The 15,364-nt window shown below is 41.4% G+C and overlaps 1 protein-coding gene across 2 annotated transcripts in view; it reads right to left on the bottom strand.

Annotated features, from left to right (window-relative positions):
• Positions 1-2,140: 2,140 nt before the first annotated feature.
• The window catches only part of unm_sa1261 (un-named sa1261), a 40,274-nt gene continuing 27,050 nt past the window's right edge, over positions 2,141-15,364 (bottom strand). Inside the window, exons 3-5 of one of the 2 annotated variants that reach the window (XR_012401282.1) lie at positions 11,020-11,222; positions 4,310-7,704; positions 2,141-3,935 (exon numbers count right to left, since the gene is read on the bottom strand). Coding sequence is in view for 1 of the 2 variants with exons in the window: in XM_679124.9 (XP_684216.2) it covers positions 6,850-7,704; positions 11,020-11,222 (1,058 nt within the window). In the remaining variant the exon portion in view is untranslated. Of the gene's footprint in view, positions 7,705-11,019; positions 11,223-15,364 lie in introns of both variants that reach the window. The other variant, XM_679124.9, reaches the window with a different exon arrangement.

Genomic DNA, 15,364 nt, shown 5'->3' on the forward strand with positions numbered 1-15,364 from the left:
CGCTTTCTCAGATCTACCTGGTTCCATTAGTCTTTGGATTCAACTTCCCATCTCATTGCCTTTGTCAGTTGTTGACCTGCCTTTATAATGATTTTACACTTCTCTATCTGAACTTACATCCCTCTATAGTTCTATAGTGCTCCTCCTTTGCTCTAGCTCAGTCTTGGTCCTCAATCACACCAGCCATTCAAGCTCCCATCATGGTTCCTTCTTTCCTTCAATTGTGCCATGAGCCCTCCTCCTTTCTGGACTCACTTGCCTCCCCTTTTTCTCATCTCTGTCCCCTGTCTGTATTCTTCAAACTGTTTTTTTTCCACACCAGGAACTGTTCCTATTGTGGCCTGTTATTGGCTCGCCCCTCAACAGCTTTCCCCTGCCCCTACCCACCCACCTACCTCTGCTGGACATTTGATCATTTTTGTTTCCTATGATGCATTGCCACACCTTTTAGAACGCGTCCCACTTTCCTGCTCATGCTCGGTTGTCATAATTACTCAGTAATTCCATAATCTGTCTTAGTTGTGCTGGTAATTGGCTCATCCGATGTATTTAAGTGTTCTGAGTTCAATCTTTTCTATGCTTGATGCATGTAGATGGTTTGTCTGTTGCTCATGTGGATTTAAAGGTCCTATTTGAATGTAATCTGTCTCACTCGTTGCATTTTACTACTGCTAATGCTAATGTACTAAACTTACCACGCTTCACCTTTGCTTCAAACATTCTCATTCATTCATTTTCTTGTCGGCTTAGTCCCTTTATTAATCAGGGGTCGCCACAGCCACCAACATATCCAGCACATGTTTTACGCAGTGAATGCGCTTCAAGTCGCAACCTCCCTGCTGAAAAATCCAGCTTAAACCAGCCTAGGCTGGTTGGCTGGTTTTAGCTGGTTGACCAGCCTGGTTTTAGAGGGGTTTTGGCCATTTCCAGGCTGGTTTCCAGCCATTTCCAGCCTGGTCTTAGCTGGTCAGGCTGGAAAATGACCAGCCAAATCCAGCTAAAACCAGCTTTACCAGCCTGGTTTAAGCTGGTTTTGGCTGGACTCCCAGCTTGACTAGGCTGGTCAAGCTGGTTTTAGCTGGTCATCTCCCAGCCTGACCAACAAAGACCAGGCTGGAAATGGCTGGAAACCAGACTGGAAGTGGCCAAAACTTCTCTTAAAACCAGCCTGGTTGACCAGCTAAAACCAGCCAACCAGCCTAGGCTGGTTTAAGCTGGATTTTTCAGCAGGGCTAACACTGGGAAACATCCACACACTTTTACAATCACACTCATACACTACCAATTAGCCAATTAGCTAATTAAATTCACCTGTACCGCATGTCTTTGGACTGTGGGGGACACCGGAGCACCCAGAGGAAACCCATGCAAACATGGGGAGAACACACAGAAATGCCAACTGACCCAGCCGGGGCTCGAACCAGTGACCTTCTTGCTGTGAGGCGATTGGGCTACCCACTGTGCCACCATGCTGTCCTTGCTTCAAACACAACTTACAAAATGAATATTTATTTCTATATGCAAACATTTTGTAAGACTTTGCTGTTCCCTTGCGCCATTCCTGCCACCTCACCAGACTTTTTCCTGCCACCTCACTCTTTTTCTTATAATTTGTCTCCTTTTACAATCCCTATTTCACATGTAAACATATTTTCTCATCTGGAGTCCCATTTTGAGTCTTGTCTTGAGGTTCCACTGCTAGGTCTCAGCTAATTACGATTTTGCTCCATGTTGCTACAATTCATCCTAAATATGTGACCAAGATAGAACTTAAATAACACTTTTTTCAGTTGCATAATGGTGATGGGGCTGAAAAAATTGCAATATCACTAGACTGGAATGATCAGGAGCTCCAAGTTGTCTTGATACAGCTGTCTAGAAGTTCGTAGCATGCATGGTAAGTCCTTGATTATATGATTAAGCTGTGTTTATTTAGGCTAAGAGCTAACCTTTGCAGGACATCGGCCCTCCGAGAGCAGGATTAGACACCACTGATTGATATGGATGGATGGATTCCTTCTCATTGTTCAGACGTAAAGTTACCCTATGATATCATAAACATGACGAGGGAAAAGGTTTTGCATAGGGGGCTGTGTATGTGCAATGCAATGGTATAAAAAAGCCACAAAAGCCACACGACTCAGTACATTGTTGTTTATTTCTACAATGTTTCTCCAGAGCAGTGTTGATTCATGCAAACATTTCTGGATAAGACAGCACAATGAAATGTCTGTTTTAATGTTTGTCCTTTTCATGAAAGATTTGTCATAATTTCCTCGTATGAAGGGTTGAAGGTTTTGCAGGGTTGAACTGTCTTTTAGTGTAACATCGATCTTCTTTGTGAGTTATTGATTATTGAGAGCATTTTCCAGCACTAAAGAAATCAATATGTTGTGTACTGCCCATCACTGATATGTGAAGTCCACGTTTTGCTATGCGAAGTCCATGCTTTGTCCATGACAAAACAATTTTCTCAATTTGCACATTGTCCTTGATGACTCCACTAAAACGTGTATCCAGTTAGGGAAACGTGTGCTAATTAAAATGACTACACAATAATTGTCACAGTTCTAAAAAGTAGCACAGATACCAACTCTTCTTCTAGATTTCTGTTATATCCATGCAGAATGCCCCCTTTTTTGCTTTTTTTTTTTAATCATACAAGAACAAAACAATTCCACCAAATTAACGTTTGCTACCATTCTTCAAACGAGAGTACAAAATTGAACAAATTACATAATAAAACGTATAAATATAAAAAAGAAAAATTAATTTGCGCAAGACTGTGGAACAGGAATTACGCTCCACTTTGTTGCGATTTTAGTAAATTTAAAAGCAACTTATACCAAGTTTAGCAGCTGGTAATGTTTTTTGAGTTAATAATCGCTCAAATAAAAGGATCTAATAGAGTTACAACTGGACCTTCATTCTCGGGTCCAAAGCAGCAGATAATTTAGACATCACTGCTCCATTTGTCATGAAACGTAAATCATACATAAGACATCTTCATATTTCCATACCTCAACTGAGAAACAAAATGATTGGTGAAGACAACATGAAATTATGTCAGTTTACTTAAACTCAAAATTTGAATGTTACATACCGGAATTGAAGTGGGGATGGTAACCAACAGGCACACAAGGTCATATGACATAAATAATAGTTCAAGAGTTCACACTTAGCTGATAATCAATAAAGCGTATTTGGCATGCTGTCCCGGGAGAGAGCCCTGAGCTCGTAATATCCTCGAGCCCAGGGCTCCCTCCCGTTAGAAGGGCGAGAGGGGAGTTCGAGGTCAGGTAGGTCTCGAAAAACTCCCCTGCTTGTCACTGTGAGAAGTGTGAACTTAGGTTGTATTGGGTGATAATTTATTTTAGTCGATTTGGCTATGGTTCATGTTTTGGACGGTGGGAGGAAACCAGGGAACCTGGGGGAAACCCACGCGAACACGGGGAGATCATGCAAACTCCGCACAGAAACACCGACCGGCCCGAAAGGTTGGACCGGCGGTGTTCTTGCTGTGAGGCAACAGTGCTAGCCACTGGGCCACCGTGTCGCCCAATCAGAAAAGGAGGAAGGATGAAGGGGTGGAAAGGGGGGAGCTTCAAGACGAAGATAACTGGAGTGACAAACTCAGGTTATTTATAATGCTTCCGTAATCATCTAATAGGGCTGATTACGGAGCTAATAAGGAGCCAGCCGTGTTGATTATAAGCACGTGATCCTCTCGAAATTAGTTTATGAATAAACCACACGTAAGATTTAGGTCATGACGTCAAGTGACCAAAACTGTCTAGCCAGTGTCTAAGGACAACGTTATGAACGACGTTGATATTTAGTTGATTTTAGGTTGTGTTGGAAAGTGACCAAAATCCAATGTCAAGCCAACATCTTAAACCAGGGGTGTCCAAACTTGGTACTGGAGGGCCGGTGTCCTGCATAGTTTAGCTCCAACTTCCTTCTACACACCTGTCTGGAAGTTTCTAGTATACCTACACTCTCAGAAATAAAGGTACGCAAGCTGTCACTGCGGTGGTACCTTTTTAAAAGGTACACATTTGTACTTAAAGGGTCCATATTGGTACCCCGAATGTATATATACGTACAAATTTTAAAAGGAACACTTTTGTACTTTAAAGAAACTAATATATAGCCTTGACGTATTAATATAGAAGAATTTGTACCTTTTTAAAAGGTACCACCCCAGTGACAGCACACGTACCTTTATTTCTGAGAGTCTAGAAAGAGATTATATAGCTGGTTCAGGTATGTTTAATTGGGGTTGGAACTAAAATATGCACTCCAGGACCGAGTTTGAACCCCCCTGTCATAAACCAAGGTCATATTGACGTCAAATACTGACATTTATTCGTCAGGAATGACAATCAAAATCCAACGTCTGATAGACGTCATAGTTGTAACATCCAGATAACGTCAAACTGTAACATTATTAGACGTTGATGTTTGGTTGATTTTAGGTTGGAGGTTGACATTGAGTCCTGATGTTAACCCGATTTTCATTTCCAAATAAAATGCCCACGACGTTGCAATACAACGTCAATCTGACATCATGTTGACGTCCTGTGCCTGCTGGGAATTGAGTGGGATTTGCGATCAAAATAATATTAGAAGCAGAAATGTTGGTGAACATCCTGTAAAGATAACCAATTTCATCTTGATATAATGTGAACATTAAACCAGGAATGCGTATTTAAAAAAACAAACGGGTAATGTGGATTTCACATTGATTTTCAATGTAACACAGTGAATGGTATACCTGAGAAAGCCTCAAACTTCACTCGGTAAGCACATGTGCATCATCAAGACATCCAATATAGAGGACATCCTCTGGAAAGATTAACATTCTCTAAGAATCATGTTTCATGTACAGACTTTTCATAAAAAGAGCCAAGTCATTTATAAATATGTCTTTATAGCATCAGCCAGGATGTCTTCATAACATTGCAAAGACTCTTAAACTTACTGATCTTCTATAGGATGTCAAAAAAGAGATCTCAATGACATACATGTGCTGTTATGTCCCCATGTATGATGCTCAGACAGAATGCTAAAAGAGGAAATGTACATCAATATGTGGCATTGCACTGTACTGTATGAACATATCAATACACAGCGGCTGAATGGATTTTGAACTGTGCTTCCGGGAGCCAGTATGCCTGAATCACTCTTTTCTTTAACGGTACAACCACAGCCACAACTGTTTGTGAAAGTAAAGATTTATCCAGTTGTTCAGTACCAAGGTGGCCAAGTACTGCACTCCTACACATGGAGGAATTACTCATTTATGCGGACTGCATCGATACAGGCGTTTACATTTATCATTCAAACTTATCTAACTGAAGTTTCAAGAGTTCACACTTAGCTGATGATTGATTATAAGCAAGTTTGGCATGCTGTCCCGGGAGAGAGCCCTGAGCTCGAAGGTACTTGAGCCCTAGGCTCCCTCCCGTTTGGAGGAAGAGAGGGGAGCCTCAAGCTCAGGTAGATCTCGACAACTCCCCCTTGATAAGAGCTGATGACTAAAACTTGAATGCTAATAAAAGAAATGCTGCATTATAAGATTACCTGAATTGCAAATTTAGATTTATCAATTCACTTGTCGTGCATGTTTTTGGAATGTGGGAGGAAACCGGAGGACCCGGGGAAAACCCACGCAAGCACGGGAAGAACATGCAAACTACACACAGAAACGACCACCGGCCTGTTGAAGGACTAGAACCGGTGACGTTCTTGCTGTGAGGCAACAGTGCTAGTCACTGGGCCACCGTGCTGCCCTATGGAGGCAAAGGTGAAGAGGTAGGGGTGGAAGGGGGGATTCTTCAAATCGAAGATGACTGTAGTGAAAAAACCCTGGCTCTTTATAGTGGGTTAGGAATGGCCTGATTGGTGGATCATGCGTGCTAATGCAGAACCAGCCGTGTTCAATCATAATCACGTGCTCCTCTCGAAATTAGTTTATGAATAAACTTCACTTAGAGTGGTCTATGTTTTCTTGACAACAATGAACGTACAAAAGAAAAGGGAAGGATTAGCTCAAGGTGTAATGCTGCATTGTGATTGCCAGGCCAACAGGGAGGTGATGTCACTTTCTGAAGAAACAGTCCAGCAGCCAACCATTGCTGTTTTAGAGTTTGGTGCTCTAGTTTTCAGTAACACATAGGCATTAAGTAAGACTGTTATCACAACAGTCAGAACAATTTTCTGGAGAATATTCAGTTTTTAGTTGACGATTGTGTTGTGTAAATGGCCCCAAGTGACTTTCTTGCCAGTTTTGGTGTAATGGTGAGCAATTTGATATTTGACAGTGCAGTTTCTCTGCAAATTAAAACATTGTAATGCTACAATATTAAATAAATAACAGAAAGACTGAAGACTGAAAATGAATAGTACAACATTTATCAAGTAACCAATAAGCTTCCAAAGTCCAATATCCACTGACCACAGGGATACACACAAGCACAAAACAATACCGACACGTTTCTCACTGTGCTTCAGAAACCGCCTGTCTCCACGTGAAATGTTTGTAAAAATCTCTTCACCTCGACATATTGCTTCAGTTTTTCATTCTGCTTTCTTCTAAAGAGTACAAAACTTTCATTTTGGTCTTAATATACGTGGAAAACGTGGTTGAGACACAATCTTTGGCGATTGTCTTACACATTCCCTCAGAGGTACTCGTCATCAGGAAAACGTTCAAGCAGTGGCTCTTCTTGAGATGATCTAGTGCACCAGCTACCGCCTTTTCCCTCTATGTGTTTGCTTCACGAGGACTTGACTTGTTTTGGTCATCCCATGTGTATATGTGCAAGATTAAAGTCGGCGATGTCTCTACACGCATATTTCGATTGGTGTCGTGACTAGAATGCGCCCACTGTTGCCGTTATTGTCACGGGACACACGCTCATAACCTCCGGTGGAGGAAGCAGGGCTGTTTGTGGATGTTGAGGAGTAGTGTGTGGTCACTGGCTCCATGATGATGCCTCCTTTGGTCACCCCGCACACAGGCGACAAGCTCTGCTTGTTTAAGCGGTCTACCAGATCGTCCTCCTCAGAGGAGGAAGAGCTGAGCTCAGCCTGGCGGCCGTTCATCACCGTGCCACTGTTGCCGTTACTGCTTGAGATATGGGTGGTGTTGCCGTTCTCAGTATCAAGCATCCAGCAGTGGTTAAAGTAGCTAAACACCTCTTTGACGGAGCATCGGCGGTCCTGCTCGATGGACAGCAGGCATCGAAACATACAGAGCGCCTCTTCAGTGAACCGTCGCCATTGTGAGGGCACCGAACTGCTGCGCCGCCTCCGCTGCTGCCAGCGCACAAACTCCTCGTAGAAAGCATCCGAGGGCAGCGCTTTCTCCCAGGGGAAATTCCCGGTGAGCATGCAGAACAGAAGCACGCCAAATGCCCACACATCAGTGCTGTAGTCCACACACAAACCCTCCTGCCGGCCTGGGTCACAGAGTTCTGGTGCCGTGTATGGGATGGTCCCGCTTACTCGTTTGACTGGAGAACCGGCTCGCCTTGTCATCCCGAAGTCTGACAGCTTTACCTTCCGGCACTCCTTATCAAAGATCAGGACGTTCTCTGGCTTTATGTCACGATGCACCAGCTTCTTGCAGTGCAGGTAATCCAGTGCAATAGCCACCTGGTGTACGCAGCGCTTGGCAACGTTCTCCGGCAGTCCCACCTACACACAGGAGAGAGTGTTGAGAGTACGGGATTAGACAACTACGGTGTGGTTACATAATGAATATTACGATCATAATTCTCACAGAAACAGCATATGAAGCCTCCGCAGCTAAAAACCTTACAGGACTTGTTGTAATGCAGCAACTTTGCAAGGAACATGAAGTCCTTGTTTACTTCAGTGTGTGTGTGTAGCACTGTTGCCAACTACGCTCAATGGAAACAAGCTGAAGTCTGCTAGAGCTGCTAATTTTCACATCACTGCATTGCATTAGCGCCCTGTCTAATGTCAGGTCTTCACACTCCTACTCTTTAAGCTCGTATAGTGTGTTTTAACAAAATCTGTAAATAGTTTTCTGTTTCTGTTGTCAGACAATGGAGTGGTCTGCAGGCTGGTGTCCTGCAGGCCCAATCCCAATTCTATTTTTGTACCCTTACCATCGGGAATGGGCTTTAACCTCCATCCTAATCAAATGTACCAGAACAACCTAATCAAGGACCAGAATTGCCCCATGTAACACTATTCCCTACACAAGTCCACTAATATAGTCCACTTAAAGGTAGGGGTGTAATGATACACTCAGCTCACGATACAATGTGTATCACGATACAGTGTTCACGATTCGATATGTATCACGATATTTGGAATAAAAATTGAAAATTAAACTGAAATGCAAATTTTAAATTACCAAGTAAACTATTTTGTATGTATTTCTTTTGTTTCAACTTGTTAAACTGAACCTTCTTTAAGAAAATAAATTAAACAGGCCTGTCTCTGGAAAATAAAACAATTTAAAAACTTCTTATAAAATATTATTGAAATGATTCAATTGAATTGAATTTAACAGTAAGAGCTTAAGGCTTTGCTTGGTGACTTGCGTTTTTTGTGTGTGCAAAAAAAAAACAAAATCTACATTTCCAGGTAATCAGCAGTTCTATAAAATAATCCTGAACTGATGTGTATCTGTCTGAGAGGTTTTTATGGATGGCTGTCTTCATGTTGGGCATGATAAGTGACAGGGTGGCGCGCGTGCGTCTATCATAGTCCGCCCTCTGTAGTAACAGCTCACGGTCAGCTCACGTCATGTGTGATTTTGCGGCCGCCAATACATCATTATATGAAGACAGAATGATATTTTAGGGTGAATTGTACCTTATAAATACAGTATGTGACTCTTTTAACACCAATTAGGAGGTATCCATGTCGCTGTGCAAAGTATGTAAATCACTGTGAAGACTTTACTATGTTTGACCCAGTATGCGTGTCAAAAAGCAAACGAGTCTAAAGCAATGACTGTACAACCGAAATGTAGCCAGACGTCTGATTTTTTAGAGGATGGGCCATCCTCTATTTCAACTCCACTCATCTTGGTCTGCTAACATTACTGCTGCTGCAATCTGAACTCACGTGCGACAGCAGGTGGAACGTAGCTCACGTGCAAACAGCTCAACTAATGAGAGAAAACGGACGTCATATCGTAATCAAATCGTCATAATGCCATGATGCATATTGTGACATTTTTGCATCGCAATAAATCGCACAACGATAAATCGTTACACCCCTACTTAAAGGTGTGAATGAAAAACGAACGGAATCCTATTGGTGTGTTACAGTCATATGTATATGCCTGTCTGTTTTTCTTGTGTGTGTGTGTGTGTGTGTGTGTGTGCGCTCTCTCTCTCTCCCTCTCTCGCTCGCTCGCTTGGTCCCTCCCTCTCTCTCTGTCAATTCTCAGGTTCGCCCATTCCAGTATGCCATTGGTCCATTAACACGTCAATCTCAATGCCACCTTGTGACGTCATCACCTTCACAACCAATCAGCATAGGAGCTCACAGTTTAAGGCCGTACTCACACTAGGTACAGTTGCCTCGAACCGGGCCAAAGCACGCTTGTCCTCCCTCCCGTCTCCCCCGACGGCCCGCGCTCACACCACAAAGGGGCTTCTGCACGCTTACGTCATCGCTGCTGCGCTGTTCAGTGAGAAGCGCTCTCTCACTCAGCAGCACAGTGGAGATTTCTCTAGTTATATCGTTTTAGTCGTTTGATATGCAGTCAAATATTTCGCCAAACAGTCCTTAGGGATGCAGGGACACGCAGTCAGATATTTTGCAGAACAGATCCGCCACTTTTGGCGCTCATAAACAATCATAAAGCTCTCATGCTGCAGGAATGAGGAGGTCTGCTGAAGGTGCAGCTGTCATGCAGTGAGGGGTTTGCGTCTTTAATAAACTACGTTGCTAAACTAGCATAAAACTACCGTGCTTGAGCCCAATTCAGCGCACTCACACTTCTCAAACCATCCGGGAAACGGGCCTGGGCACGGTACGGATGGCATAGTGTGAGTAGGCCCTAAAGGGACGCGAGCGGGGAAGCTCGTTCTGCTTTCGCTCGGACTTACTTGCTGTCTTTGCTTGATTTTGTGTGTGTTGTTGGCTTGTTGTTGTGTGCTGTGATGTTGACGGGAACTTAGTTTTGATTTTGGTCTTGTTCTTGTGTTTATCGCTGTTACCGTCTTGGATGTGTATATGTCTGGGGTCAGCCTCTTCCTTGGATCCGAGAAGTTTCGATGTCACGTGACATACACTTTGCATCACGCAGATAACTCCACTGTTTCAACACACTAGTTTAGAAGTGAGCGCCACCCGCTGTAAGATTTCTCCGTATTTTTGGTTAGCAGAGTAGTTTAGTTTTGTTTGTTTATTTTGTATTAGACAGTTTAGAAGGTAAATATTAGTTAGATTTGGGGTTTTGTTATATTGCTTTCATTTATTTGGCGCCACTTTATTCTCGTTTCCCCCATCCCTAATCTATATTAATTGATTTATTTTATGTTAGGTAATACTTTATTGCTTTTTGACTTCCTTTCACTATTGTAAATAAATTCACTTATTTTTGCAGTATTTCTGTTGTCGTGTTGATATTTTGCGACCAACTCACCACAAAGTATTATCACCTTAAATGTTACCTTTTAAACCCTAGAGACAAAACTTAAAAGTCTTAACAGTAAGTTTCTAAATAAATTATTTATCTGTGAAATTAACATCTGTATACATGACAGAAATTAAAATACTTTGTTCCATTACTAATAGATAGCTCGCTAATGCTGTTAAATAACTATCAAAGTTTCTCACCAATAAGCTGAAAATCTAATGAACCAGTAAAGCTAAAACCAACTGGCATCCCTCCAGTGCCCTCGCCCATTACTATCTCACACTTTTACACAACCAAATCATTTTAATGCTTATATTTAGCACTTAAACAGTGCCAAAAACAAGTATGAAGTAGCACAGCGTGACTAGCTGAACTTCTCTCACCTGGGGAGGAATGATGTCAAAGAGATCTCCAGCCGGCGCGTACTCCTGAGCGAAAATGTAGTATTCGTCAGTCTCGAAGGCGATGCCGTACATGTTGATGATGAAATGGCAGGGTGACAGGTAGAGAGAGATGCTGTACTCGCGCAGGAAACTCTTCAGCTTGGTGGTTTTCTTCCGCAAGAACTTCAGAGCCATTTTTGTGCCTGAAGGGAAAGAGAGAGAGAGAGAGAGAGAGTTTTAAAAGAAGTACTGATTATTCTGCCGGTGGCGCAGAGTTAATGGCCTACTCGTGAGATCTGAATGTGCTCCGTCAAATGTCAAGCCGAGACAATGTCAGGTCACGCATTAATGTGGGGAATAAATGGCAACAGCTCTGATTCTGACCAACTTATTATGAAGCAAGTTTGATAGAAATACGAAATGAAGTTTCTCTAACATTTAGGGTGCTTTCACATCTGTAGTTTGCTTCATTTGGTCCGGACCAAGGGTAATAAATGATGCATTGTTGCATCTTCTGCCGTCTTTGGGTCGTTTTCACACCACACTGCTGGCTTTGGTTCGAACCAGTTGAAACGAACCAAAATGCAGTCATCTGACAAAATCCACATCTCTCATTGGCCAGATGTTGTTGAACATATTTCCTAAACTGCTTATTGATTGGTCAGAATTCACGTGCGGGAAAATGCCAGTGAACTTCCACAGGTAAACAAAACCTTTTACTCTGGAGGGACGACTGCGCTGGCTGATTGTATCCCTGCTTTAGACAAACTATACATTACGAAAATGAAGCGCCACCGCGGCTGGAAAACAGTGTTTAATGCATCGCTCGTCACTTCAGGAGGAGACGTGAATTAATTTAGCTAAACTGCGACATGATCATCTTGCGGAAATATTACCAACGATCCATCAGGTAATGTTTTTCCCTTTCTCTCTCTCTCTGTTGGTTAAGCGCTGTCAACAAATATTTTTCCTCCGTATCCCATAATGCACAGCGCATCGGCCTACGGCAGCTGAATTAGTGCAAAACGTGCAGTACTTTTTGTGGTTGGACCTGTTTTAGTACGAATCATATTCTCATCACAAACCAACCGCTCCAGGGTTCGTTTAAAAGCAGGTCTTCAAGCAGGTCTCGGTACGCTTATTTGGTCCGCTTTTGGTGCGCACTCGAGTACGATTGCTGCATTCTCACCTGCCCAAACGAACCGTAAATCGAACTAAATAAGGCAGGTGTGAAAGCACCCTTAATTACGGAAGGGAAAATACGTACTAAACAAGTCATGTTTTTTCCAGTGAATAATATTTGTAAAGGAGCTGTTGACATGAAATTAAAGCAGATTTTGGTAAAAACCCAAACAACATAAACATAAAAATAAAACAAAACAAATCTGAAAAAAATGGGTGATGTGTAATAACAACGAAATGACACAAGGAGAAAGGGCTGAACTACTAAAATTTATTTAATACTCTATATTAAAGAATTGCTTGGTGATGGCAGCTTAAAGACGCCTCTCATATGGAGAATGAAGTCACAGACATTGCTCAGGTGTGATTATATTACAGACTTCAACAGAGTGTAGAAATCTTGATGGTTCTGCGTGTCTCGTCTATCAAATCTGAGCTTTAATTTGTATTCTCTATTGGATTTAGGTCAGGTGATTGGCTGGGCCATTCTACATTTGCAATTTTTCTTTCTCTGAAAGCATTCGAGAGTCTCCTTGGCTGTGTTTTGTATCATTGTCTTGCTGAAATGTCCACCCTGGTCATCATTCTGCTAATGTAGACGTTGAACTGAAGCACTGCCTGGGCTTTCACTGCTTTTCTACAGCTCACTTTTTTTGCCTGTATCATTTCATTTTATTACACAACTTCATTTGTAAACTATTTTGTTTTGTTTTCTTTGCACATATTGATGTCTTTGGTTGTTACCACAGAGTGTCCGCGGTGTCTTAAAGTATTAAAAGTAAAATAAATAAATTTAGAGAAATTTAAGACCCTTATAAGGTCTTAAATGATGTTACAAATTATTACATTTTCATCATTTTTGATAATAACGTTGTATAATTATAGTTGTATGCTAAAGTATGAAATTTTGGGATGCTGCGTAGTTTATGAAATCCATAAAATCCAGCTATATTTGAAGTCACACTGCTACTGCAGTAACCAAGGCAGCACCATTGTTTCTGCTGTTCTATAGGCGACACCTTCTGCATTAACATTTTTATTAAGTATATTAATAATGTTTTAGTTTAAGATTCATTTCTTACAATCAGTATTAAGTGAATATATTTAAAATGTTGCCAGTTAAGTACAAAAGTGGGGATGAGGTCTTAAAATATATGGCAAGAGTCTTTAAAAATGTCTTAAAAGGTATTGAATTTTACTCTCTGATTTTTGTATATACCCTGTACCCACATCTGTTGAAAATCAAAAAAAGTCAAAAAGCTCCTTTAGAAATATTTTTCAGAGAAAAATAGCTGTAACTTCTCTTAGCTTTCTTTTTGCACACATTACATGTATTAGACAATGAATGAGAGAAAGCAGATGCTTCTAGCTACACAAGTCTGATTATTTGGAGTGCAGCAAATTGTATAAACGCCAAGTCACCAGTCATTTTTACTTTCAAACAACATCCACTGCTAGATACACGGTCTGCTCATTTGCATTTGTTCTGTGCAGGTTTATCCAGTGCAAACAGAGACATGCGTTTCATATTGTGTATGGAATATATATATTTTTTTGTCATGGTATTGGTGCATTTCTTTTATCTTTGCCATGATGACAGCACATAATATTTGACCAGATAGTTTTTAGGATACTGGTATTTAGCTTGAAGTGCAATTTAACGTTTTAATTACACAATTTAGGGTAATTAGGCAGTTCGTTGTATAGCCAATTAAACAAAATATATTGCTTAAGAGGGCTAATAACATTGACCTTAAAATAGTTTTTAAAAAATTTAAAACTGCTTTTATTCTAGCCGAAATAAAACAAATAAGGCTTTCTCCAGAAGAAAAAATATTATAGGAAATACTGTGAAAAATTCCTTGCTCTGTTAAACATCATTTGGGAAATACTTGAAAAAAAATTCACAGGAGGGTTGATGATTTTGACTTCAACTTAATTCAATAGTTTTGACTATTGACTTCATGTCTGCCAATTTCTCCACAGTTTTGTGCTGCAAACAGAAACATTTATACCTCATTGTATTGTTTTTTCCGCAGCTCAATTATTACATTTAGTCACCTTTAAATAATCCAAACTTTGCCTGTCGGTTTCTAGCTTTATTACCGTCCTTAATGAAAATACACTTTGAGCAGATTTTGCCTGCGAGTCACTATTGAAGGTCTTTGCATAACACTGCGGAAGGTTAAGCAGTTGCTAAACACTTTGAAAGGAAGGTCAAACGAACCCCCCCGCCCCCAACTTTGTTATTGCATAACACAACAGATAGCAGAAGCTGCCTGTGTGTTTAAGATAAAGGCCTTCACAAAGGGCCGTCATTATAAGCGGCAGTGACAGCTGCACCTGCTCAAGCAGATGACAGACAATCTGCCACTGCGCCAGGTGGATCCTTAGCGGGAATTATTGCATTATCATCCACGGGCAAAAACACAGACACAAATGCATTTAACTACTTGATACACAGCTATGGGGACTATTTGAAAACACTTACTCAAACTCCGCAGTTAATATTAGTTGTACTCTATAAAATAATTAATTATATATCTCATTCAATTTCCTTCGGCTTACTCCCTTATTTATCAGGGGTCGCCACAGTGGAATGAACCACCAACTATTCCAGCATATGTTTTATGCAGCGGATGCCTTTCCAGCCACAAACCAGCATTGGGAAACACCTATACACACCCATTCGCACTTTCACTCATACACTATAGCTAATTTAGTTTATTCAATTCACCTATAGTGCATGTCTTTGGACTGTGGGGGAAAACAAAGCACCCAGAGGAATCCCTCGCCAACACGGGAAGAACATGCAAACTCCACACAGGACACAGGAGCAAACGGGTATATACAAGGAAATCCAGAAGCATAGTCAGGTCACATGGTCAATAGAGGTGGCAGACAATGTAAACAAGAAAACAAGGCAACGGTCAAAACACAGAGCTTCGTAATGTTACAGGGTATAAACCAACAAGACTCAGTAATGCGAGTGTCAATCTGAGCAGTTTATATAGTTTGAGTAATCAGTTCTTGAGCAGCTCCTAGCTGTGTGTGTAATCAAAGGTGAACTAGAACAGGTGTGAGGGAGGTGCACGACAGGATTTGTAGTTCATATGGTGACAGGATTGTAGTCTGGGTGATAATGAATGCTCTTCAGTGATTT

This window comes from Danio rerio, chromosome 3 (assembly GCF_049306965.1).
Source record: "Danio rerio strain Tuebingen ecotype United States chromosome 3, GRCz12tu, whole genome shotgun sequence".
Taxonomy (NCBI): domain Eukaryota; kingdom Metazoa; phylum Chordata; class Actinopteri; order Cypriniformes; family Danionidae; genus Danio; species Danio rerio.